General features: G+C 40.4%; 1 protein-coding gene across 2 annotated transcripts in view; it reads left to right on the top strand.

Annotated features, from left to right (window-relative positions):
- LOC146607302 (disintegrin and metalloproteinase domain-containing protein 10) overlaps positions 1 to 10,800 on the top strand; it is a 29,470-nt gene continuing 18,670 nt past the window's right edge. The window contains exons 1-7 of one of the 2 annotated variants that reach the window (XM_085347505.1): positions 1 to 82; positions 1,515 to 1,517; positions 2,205 to 2,352; positions 2,600 to 2,718; positions 3,324 to 3,479; positions 8,918 to 9,003; positions 9,809 to 9,931. In XM_085347505.1, the coding sequence (XP_085203631.1) occupies positions 22 to 82; positions 1,515 to 1,517; positions 2,205 to 2,352; positions 2,600 to 2,718; positions 3,324 to 3,479; positions 8,918 to 9,003; positions 9,809 to 9,931 (696 nt within the window). In that variant the 5' untranslated portion in view covers positions 1 to 21. The remainder of the gene's footprint in view (positions 83 to 1,514; positions 1,518 to 2,204; positions 2,353 to 2,599; positions 2,719 to 3,323; positions 3,480 to 8,917; positions 9,004 to 9,808; positions 9,932 to 10,800) is intronic. The other variant, XM_085347504.1, reaches the window with a different exon arrangement.

Below are 10,800 nucleotides of genomic sequence, written 5' to 3'. Positions count from 1 at the left end.
GAGCGCCCCAATAAGGAGACGATGGGGGTCCAACACTGCTGTTTGCTGCTTTTGCTTGTGGGCTGCCATGAATGGATTACAGGTAGATTCTAAATACTGTCTGAATAAGAGGTCTTAGGACTGCACCTAAAATAAGCAGAGCTGTTTGTAGTCACATGTGCGTATGTGAGCGTCAGTCTGCCTGAGTGTCTGTGTGTGTATGAAATGGCTGTGTTTTGGTGGACTGGTCTGTCCTGGGCGAGACATGTCTCAACCTGTCCCCTCAGGAATGCTGTACAGAAGTGTGCTCTTGCAAAGTGTTATCAGCAGTGGAGAAAAATGTTTTGCTCACTTAGTCTTGCTTATTGGAGTGCATTATAGTGTATTTATGCGGGAGTCACTCATGATGGGCAACTAAAAATGGATGCAAGCTACAGGGAATTATAATTTTCTTCCCTCAAGGGTTTCTGCAGTTAGCCAGAAAACACTCAGTAGATGGCAGATTAGTTTTAGGCAGACAGACAGTTAAAATTGTTGTGATTGTGCCAAGAGGATATTGTCTGGAAAGATTATTTAGGATAAATTTGGGTTTATTGCTGGATTTATTTTTTCCCCTTGGAGCATGAATGTGCTTAGCAAAGTTTGTGTCATTATAATCTTGATCGGAAGTCATGTTGAAGTCCAACAAGTTATGTATATTCAAAATGTTTAATATTTCTTTGCTTTAACAATGAAACTAATTAAAAAATCTTCCAAAAAGAATAAAGATATTTTTGAGAATTTAGAAGCAGCTACTTTTGATGCTCTCATTCAAGAGGGGGAGCCCCACATATCTGATTTAGCAAATTTTTACACCAGATGCTTCCTGGCACATCCTCCAAGGAATATGTATCTATTTGTCATTGAACTGTGGATGTTTTTCTTGCTATGCCCATGTGTAAACCACTGCACTATAAAGCTACTAATAGAATGAATAGCAGACTTGGATTCATGTCTAATTTTAAAGTAACTTTTTACAAACCATTGCTTACTGAGAGAGTGAATGTTGACACTTAGTAACAATCACATTTCTGGTTTAGGTTTACATTAATAAAGCACAGCAACATTTATTTCAAAACCTTAGCATCTTAGAATGGCCCTAGATAACAAGGCTCAACTCCAAAACAACTCCCCTGCTGTTTAACCTCCAACAGCTGCAAACACAACTTGCTGGAAAACAAAACAGAGTAAAGATTGTGTTTAAAAAACCGAATATGTTTCCTGTAATAAACAAGGATTTTTTAAGATTAGGAATGTGTCATCTGCATCAGGATTGACTTTGTGGTGTAGTGTGCCAAGTACAAATCACTCTGTAAAGGCTGCTTACAGTCATGACCAAGCTTTGGCAGTGGTGCAAATTCGGGACCTTCAGATTTTGTTCATCTGATCTTTTTGAACATGTTTCTATTATATTTCGAACCACAATGTGATATCAGCTTCTGGACTGTTATCTTTATTTATGGCATATACTATTCCTGCCTTATCAGTGCTTGAAGCTGGTCAAGTGTTTCCGTTTGATCCCCTGCTTTATAAGGACCGACCAAAGGTTCTCAGTCGGATAAGGTTTAGTGAGCTTCTCAGTTGGCTAGCATGGTGGCGTTGTGCTTATAGCATTGGTGCCTTACAACAAGAAGGTTTGGGGTTCAAATACACCATCTGGGTAAGACTTTTCTGTGTGGATTCTCTCTTACTCTGGCTTTTTCCCACAGTCCAAATACATGCGGTTTAATTAGTTATCCTAAATTGCCTGTAGGTGCGAATGGTTGTCTGTCTCTGTGTTGGCCTTGCAACAGACTTGAGACCCCACTATGACCACTAATTAGATAAGTTGAAACGGGTGACTGGAACTTCTCAGCAATAGGAACATAATGTTAATTTGATTTATTGTAAGCCTTTAGTTATCACTTTTGCTTTGTGAAATGGTGCTCTATCATTTTGAAAACGGTACAGATTATCACCAAACTGTTCCTGCATCAAGCAGATGCCCACAAACTGTAATCAACTACAAGTGCGGATAAGGCAGGAATAGATCACTATCAATCAGGATTTGGCTCAGATGCTGATATCCAGCCATCGAGAATTGTAGTCACAAGCTGTTAAAATCAGAGTTACCTGAAAATTAGAAACAAAAATACTTTCAAAATGTTGCTTTTCCTCAGTAATAGGAACATCTTCCTTTCCAACAGGTGCCGTGAGTAGCATCAGTCCTTACATAAAGTATTACGAGGGCTTGTCTTACGACAGGGAAGATCTTCACAGGAGGCACTTGAGAGCCAAGAGAGCCACACAATCTCAGGACTATACACTGCATTTGAATTTTACTGCTTTTCACAGGTAAATTCATATTTCCGTCTGGGCGACTGGTTGAAAATGTCTGTCTATATGCAACTCTTTGGTTAAACTATTAGGAAATACCTGATTGTGCAAACTCTTTGTTGTTGCTCCTAAACCTGTAACACATGTCAGACATTAGTCACTCATTAGTCCATATATCTCAGGAGATTATAGATCTGCATACTTCCCACAACACTACAAAGCTTTGACCACATCTGTAAGCTGTTTGTGTTTTTCTTCCCTTCAGGACTTTCCACCTGCTTTTGAGGCAAAACAGTGCAGTATTTTCCAAAGACTTTACACTGGTCAGTGAAAATGATTCAACGTATGTTGATCTTTTCCACATCTACTCAGGAATACTAGAAGGTTGGTATCAGAGAGATATCCTGTCATCCTGTGGGACTCCAAACAATTTGTCTACATTTGCAAAAAAAGAAAAAGGAAAAATCTATTTAACCAATTTCACTACAATCAGAATTTAACCTCGGCTTGATCTGGAAAGTTCCACCTGAAGAAACATCTTTAGTAATAGCTCCACATTGATTAGGCCAAAATAAACCATGCTGGGCACAAGGATAAAAGATCCTCTGCAGAATTTCAAAAGTTCTCATTCAAGTCTCAGGTTTCAAGGTTTATTTTCATATGCAATGGAAAGAAACAGATTTCCCTGTACAATGAAATTCTTTCTTTGCTGTCCACAGATGCCAAACAGAATAGATAAATAAAGTGAATTATAATTTAGAAACCATTATGAAGAACTACGCAATGTACAACAAAAGAAATACAACAGAATATGCAAAATATATAAAAAGATTTTAAAAAGTAATCTGAGCTGCAAAAGGCTGATTTCTCTCTTACCCCATACCTCACCTTGTGTGTGCAGTTGCTGCCTCCTGTATTCAGGTTTCTGTCAGTATCATATGTAATCTCACGTCTCTCTAATCCCCATCTCTCCTGCCCTGGTCATGCAGGTGAACCTGCCTCCGCCTGCCATGGCTCTGTGTTACAGGGACAGTTTGAGGGAACTATCCATACAGAAAATGGGACTTATCACATAGAGCCATCTGACAGATACACCAGCAGTCCAGCAGACCACCACTCAATAATCTACCGTGAGGACGACATGGGTAAGACTGCTTCGACTTCAATGAAAAGGTTGTCCTGCACTCAAACTTCTAGTGCCTCTGGAGTAAGGGTCCCAGTAATGCTCACTGTGCAGGATATTTGTGCATTTGCAATCCAAATGATACACCATGACCTGAATTTCCTGGTCTTTGGCATAAACATATCAATAGCTTGATTAATGGCCCTTTTGGCAGTTTTACAGCAACACGTCTTTCCCACTATTTTTCATCCTCAGTGCTCCTCGCTTGTGTAGTATCTGCAGCCTGTAGTTCTCAAACTAATGTTACTACAGGTCAGTGTAGTACCCGGGGACCTTATAATGTAACAGAAAAGCCCTTTAAGAGGGGGTGTAGGGGCCCTCACTGCCTGGGCACTGGCCAAAGAAAAGATAAACCGAAGATGGTGTGACTCTTGAAACAGGAGGGGTGGGTGAGGCTTGGGCCTAAATCAGGAGGAAGAGGAGTGAGAGAAGGAGGTAGGTTTCTAAAATAAGGAGAAGAAGAAAGAAAGGCAATATGTGGCGACTTCTTCAGGGTTTGAGGGCTTTGGAGACAATTTCTACAACAACAGATTAAGATGAATTTGGGTTTGGCTAAGGATCATATGATCTATCCAGATGGGGTACATCAGACAACCGTCAAAGAGTATATGAATCAATGTGGATGCCAAAGTGTGATTCCCTTGCTGAAGGTGCACATTTGCAATAGTATCTGAATTTTTCCAAGAAAGCTTTTTACTGGAAACATAATTCACATTGTGCAAGAAACCCCGTCTCCCCCCACCGTTTCTCCAGAAGTCTGCACAGACTCCGCGGCTGCCTTTCCTCCCTAATCCTCCTGCCGTTCCTTCAGCGTCTTTCAAAGCTGTATCCAAACTTTGCATGCGATAGCATCGCAGCTGTTAACATCCTGCTCTTTCATTCACAAGGCCAGCATATCTGCAGGAAGCTGTGAAAGATTTTGCAGATGATAAATAAACAATCAATGCTTCTAAACAAAGTGGTAAATTAGACCACGAGATGGGTGACATAATGCGTCTGCTCTTGTGTATATTTCCACTTCCCGTGGGTGTCGTGTGGAGGCAACAAGGGACGCATGAGGAACTTTCAGTCCCTGATGCCATAACATGTTTCAGATCTGGGGGACAGGTCAAGCCAGGAGCGGACATATTGCAGCAAATCATCATAGTGCAGTGTGGTAACATTAAGGAACATATGAACAATGTAACAAGTCATTTTGTCTGCACTGTGGGAACCCTTCAGCTAGTCTTCCACCCATAGATGATGGTCAGTATTGTCCTGGTCATTTAAAAATTTGAATAAAAACTCAAATTATCAGTATCTGTTTTGGCTAATGCAATCATACCATTAAAGGTCATTAAACTACATGCAAAAAAGTTAAAATGCATAGACATATCTTAGGGACATACCCACGTACTAAACACTAAGTTATGCATGTAAATACTATCAAAAAGGCAATAAGAAACAAATTTGTTTAATTTCAGGGCTGCATAAATAAAGATAGAGGAAGCTGGTTGCCCCCTAGATGTTTAAAAAAAACAATTATGTTGCAAAAATGCAGTTTATAACTATCAGTGTAACAAATTAACAATACCAAAAAGGAAGGAAATTTTTTAGTTTTAAATTTTTATATATCTTTTAAGTTTACCTAAACATATCATTGACTTTCCATTGTGATTATGAGAATTCACTTTTTTAACATTTCTATTTATTATGAATCTTTTTAGCCATCTAAGACATCTTAAGTACTTTGGAAGTAAATGGTAAATGGCCTGCATTTGTATAGCGCTTTACTCAGTCCCTAAGGACCCCAAAGCGCTTTACACTACATTCAGTCATTCACCCATTCACACACACATTCACACACTGGTGACGGCAAGCTACATTGTAGCCACAGCTGCCCTGGGGCGCACTGACAGAGGCGAGGCTGCCGGACACTGGCGCCACCGGGCCCTCTGACCACCACCAGTAGGCAAACACGGGGTTAGTATCTTGCCCAAGGATATTTGGCATGCAGCCAGGAGGCAGCCTGGGATCGAACCACCGACCTTCTGGTTAGTGACTGACCTGCTCTGCCACCTGAGCTACAGCTACAGAGATCGTGCATAGGGAGTTACTTGCAGTTACTTCCTACTGCTAGGGAGTAGCCTAGGAATGATGGGTAATTATTAACCTCAAATTCCTTTTGGTTAAATGAAAAGTAATACATATCCACATTTATTAGAACTTTTAATGTTTAACTGCTGGGTCCGTAATTGCTCAAACTGAAAGTGCCTTTACAATCAGGAAGTAGTCGTTGCCCACAATATATATCCTCTTCAGAACATCTACTGAGGATTTATTTTACATTTTGTAATCTTACAATGACATAAATGGACCTTCAAACATCTACTTTTTTGTATTTACTGATCTATTACATGCAAGCTTGGAGAATTTGAGAAATAACTCTCACCCCGGCTGAACTCCTGATATTCCAGCAATACAAGAAAGTCATTAAACATTTGAGTCGGTGCTGAAGTCGCTTCAGTTGTTGCATGCAGGTGATGCTCTGGATGGAAAATGTAAGAGTTCTTAGCTCTTGAAAATGATAGTTGTCCTTTTTGGCATGTAGCACACAAAGGGAGGTATTTTGTCTGAGTTTTGTTCTCACTGCTTAAAATCCAGGTGAGGGTGCTTCCTAATCCGAGTTTCCAGGAGGCAAGTCTCACATTGGGTAAATCTGCACAACAGGACCCCACACAGACTTTGCATTTTGCTGTTTTAATACCATTTAATCTGTTCCAACGTGGCTAGACACTTCAGTCTTGATTAATTCAGAAAGGTTCAGTGCATTTGTGAAAATGGCTGAAGATGCATCAAAATGTTCTTACATTATTTCAAACAAATACTCAGCAAGTGTCATTCATAGTGGGAAGTACCTTTAGCTGTATTTAAGTTTCATAAATTGCATAAATAGAGAAGACGTGGGTTGATGAGAAATATCTGAAGTAGGATCACCAAGCAACTTCCCAGTTAGTGTGCAAATGACATCATCGGGCAAACTGTGACTCCACTGAATAACTGTTAGATCAAAGATCTAATTTGGGCAACGACCATGTGTTCATGAGTAATGTTCACCCCCTGGAAACAGTTTATCTGATACTACTGTATCACAGATGATGCTTGTGACACTTATAATTTTGTTAAATTAATATTTTGACAACAATAAAAGCGAGTACAATAAGAGACAGAGGCTATGGGATAAAAGAAAGAGAGATCTAATGTCCAACATGGGCCCGGGAAGGACAAACGACCTGCCCACTGTGTACAGCTGGGATAGGCTCCAGCCCCCCAGAAAATAGAAGGGGGGTCCAACAAGCTCATCTGGCCCCTAAAACAGTAACTTTAGGCCAAAAACGGAGCTCTCCTATGCGCACATATTTTATTCATTTCCATCCTCAGTGCCTGTTCTGGACCTGCTCCCAAACAACCCAAATCTCTTCACCACAATGCAACAATTTATGCACAGGAAGAGCATCCATTAAAGATTTAACTGTTCTGTGATTGTGTGGCAGGATTGTAATTTTTGTTTTGTGTGTAAATAATGTAACTGTTACACTAAAAAGCTGGAATAAGACTTTGACTCTGGATTGGATTATCTACATTTTTCTTCACGGTAGAAGTGGCTTCCAGCATCTGTTGGAAATGAGGGTCTTGGCTGAAATGTGACACTGATGTTTTTTTTCATCTGGGAAAATCCTTTTCTGTTTGCCCTGACTGTACAAGAGGCCATTCCAATTAAATCCATTTAGTTGCTGTCTTTGGTTTCCAGTTGGAAAAAGGTGTTTATTTCTTAACAAATATTATAAAGAAGAAACTATTTGCTTGCAAGTTTGACTACACAAAGATTTGTCTTCTGCTGTGAGACTCTTCAACAGACTAAGGAAGAGAACATGGACATGTGGTCTGGAAATAATTCAGTCTGTGGGTAGTCGACACCCAGCATTTAGGCCTCCGCATCTATACCCACCCCCACTTGTGCCATGTATAGGATGAATTACGGGGTTCTGATTGGCTGAAGGACTTTGGTATAATGGTGTGATCCAATCATGTGTTCTCTCGCTGTAGGTTCATGCCTGAGTGTCTCTCACACACAAACTTTGCATTACCCCTTAAAGTCACTTATCATCATGTCATGTGACTCTACTGTAACTGTGGATTTCAATAATATTTGGTCAACATTAATGCAGAGTGGATTACATTACTTTCCATTTGCACTGGTTTCCTGACTATAAACCTTGTACTCTTTCAGTGTGAGCACCCTTTGACTTCTTGCACTTTTGTGAAATTCTGCGGCTTTTTCAATGCAACATGATGCGCCAAAACATGCAAAAGCAATACCCCCCGTGGCTGCAGACCCATCATTATTGCATCAGATTGAATGAGACAGCCTTCCCAGAGGTGTTGCAAATCATGGACAATGGTTTAATGAAATCAGAGCAGCAGTTATAACATCATTTCCACATGTGGCTCCATTGCTCTCACTCCAGACCAGTGTGCTGGTTTCCAAATGCAGGCCTATTTACAAATTGTGTGAGGGTGCTTCTGCCCATGATTGCTGCACGAATGGTCGCTCGTGCAACAAGGATCCAATCCCCAGCTTTTGCTATCGTTAGCAAATTCAAGAGTGGAACCACATGACTGATCTGCATCATGTGATTTGATTTTCGTGTAAGTTTCCAGTTTGAGGGCCTTTCACTTGATATTTTAAATATTCTGTTGCTCTTTTTTCTAATTGCTGATATTAACTTCCATTTGGAAATGACTAAAAATAAATAAAATGAAGTACAGCAGGAACAGGTCTAAAAGAGAGAATTTCAAAATTTCCCAGCAAAATCCAGAAACAGCTGTAGATTTTTTCTTATTAGAGGAGTAAAGTCTTTATTGTGACCTCATGCAACTATTTAGTAGAGAATAAGGATCGCACAGGGTTGGGGTTGGGGTTAGTTCTAGCAATCAGTACAGGCAGGAAATTTTTCTGTGCAGTCCAGTTCTTACATGCATATATTCAGTATTTGTTCACTGATCATTGCCCCTAGAGAAACAAACATGCAGAGCAAGTTATTTACCATTATCATGTCAGCACAAATATCTTCCAAAGATCACACTGTGGCCGACGAGTACATCACATCATGTGTTTATTTTGATCTTTCTAAATTGTTCCAGTAAATTTGAATAGTTGCAGGTGGAGCAAGCCTTTGATCTCTGCTCAGTTATTTAGCATGACTGAAGAGAAAGCAACGTGAATAAACGTGCTCAAGGACAAGCGTCACTCATTGGCTTGGCAATCTGCAACTTTCTGTGTATTTGGCTAAAGGCGAGGTAGAAGAACAGTGCAGATTCTGTATTTTTGTGACTGTAAATATCTGTGTTTGTTACTAGCTCTGTCATACATGACGTCTGCCCCCGATGGATTCTGTGCTGCAAAAACTCTAAACGTCTTCGCCCAAAACCTCAGATCCAGTCAGGTATGATCATCCAGACATAAACTGAATGAAGAATCTACTGTATCCACTTTCCTCCTCTTTCCTCCTTTGTAATCTTTATTTATAGCCAATCCTATAACTGTTTTTGGAAGAAATTCACTCGTGTGTCTGATTCATCTTTTATAACTGACCATTCATTCACTTTTATTGGGCCTCGTGAGTCACCGGGTAAGTTGCTGTTTATAACTCCAGAAGGCTGTTATCACATCGCCGGTAGCGTGGTGACCAGCAGGGAGCTGAGCGGCCGCCTCACAGGCGACCTTGGCTGTAAAATGATAAGAACAGCTGTTATAAACATCTGCTGTATCAATTAATCTAATATTCCCCATGGGCACGTGGAAAATTGTTAACCTATGACCAAGTGGGTGGTGCTCTCAAAGTCTATTGTCAACAGTGAATGTTGGGACATTAGTATGAATCCATTTTTAACAACATACCTCCTGTCAGACATCACTTCCACTGTTTGGTCATGAGATGTTCTCAACAGATGTTTTTCCCATTTAAGCATCCAAGTTGTGTTCCTGACACTACCTGTCCCCGCTCCCACTAGGTCATGAGTACGAGCTCTGTGTCAACATTTACTTTGAGAAAGTCTCACTTTCATCTGCTTTCATTTTCTTAAACTCTTGTATGTGCAGTTTTTGCCACTTCATGACATCTTTCTCCCTGAATCAGATCTGTAATTTCAGTACATTCTGTTGAATATTTGCTATGGAGAATAACAAACTTCAAATCGGTCTCCCATCGGTTTTTCTTTTGCATCACGTCCTTGCATTTTTATCCACAGGAGGCACCAGTGAGCCGGGCGAGGAGAACTCTGGATGAGTCAAAGACCACCTGCCTCCTCCACCTTCGTGCTGACTACCTCTACTACAAAAGATTCATGTCTGTCGAAGCTGTTGTGGCTCAGGTGAGAAGTTCAAAACTGCTTTATTTGCCACTTAAGAAGTTTGGCTTCAGATATTCAGGATTGCTGCAAAGGTTAGAAAGATTCACAAAAATCTAAATAGAAACATGTAAAAAAAAAACAGAGCTAAGAATAGTTCTGATTCTTTGTGCTTTTTTGACATCACAAACAAAAGATCCCCTGCCTTTAGGGCCACAGGGCGCTCGTTTAGGAGCACAGTGTTTCTCTATTGGGACATCCTGCAGGAGCATCAAATCACAGCACATTTCCCCTCCTGTTGGCAGAACTCTCCACACTTTGTTTACACACTCTGAACTGCATTTGGTGTCCTGGATTTTGGGTACACGGGTCACTTAATGTCATTCGTCGATAGTAAAGCCTTATCCTAATGAAACAAGTGCAATCATTAGTCAGACTTTAAGTTATCATTCAAGCCTCTTGTTTCAAAATACAGGCAGACAAAAAAAAAACTATACTAAATCTATGTTTGTTTACTGCTTATCATCCTTTTTGTAAATGTACCAGCTAGTAGTTCAGTACACGGCGTCAGGCTTTACCTGCTATCATATTATTTAAATATCAAAGGAGCATTATGCTGGGCTAAGGTTGGATTTTGGTCACGACTTAAACTTTTGTCTGATTTTGTATCGACCAACATCAAAGGATTGAGTGGACAACAATTTGTGCTGCATTATTTACCTTTGAGATAGTCAACAATAAAAGTGTTTGCTACCTTGACGCCGAACGAAGATGCAAATGCCAGGCCCCGCTCTGACGCACACAGCAGCCGTGGCGCAATGCACTGCAGGGACATTATGTTGCACTGGCTGCAAACATGGCTAAATGAGGCTCTGTCAGGTGCAAAGACCTGC

This window comes from Diplotaxodon limnothrissa, linkage group LG23 (assembly GCF_057381915.1).
Source record: "Diplotaxodon limnothrissa isolate DT_005_m linkage group LG23, D_limnothrissa_male_GT1.1, whole genome shotgun sequence".
In the NCBI taxonomy this organism is placed as follows: domain Eukaryota; kingdom Metazoa; phylum Chordata; class Actinopteri; order Cichliformes; family Cichlidae; genus Diplotaxodon; species Diplotaxodon limnothrissa.
Note: the sequence above shows the minus strand (reverse complement) of the source record. Positions and strands in the feature narration are given on the sequence as shown.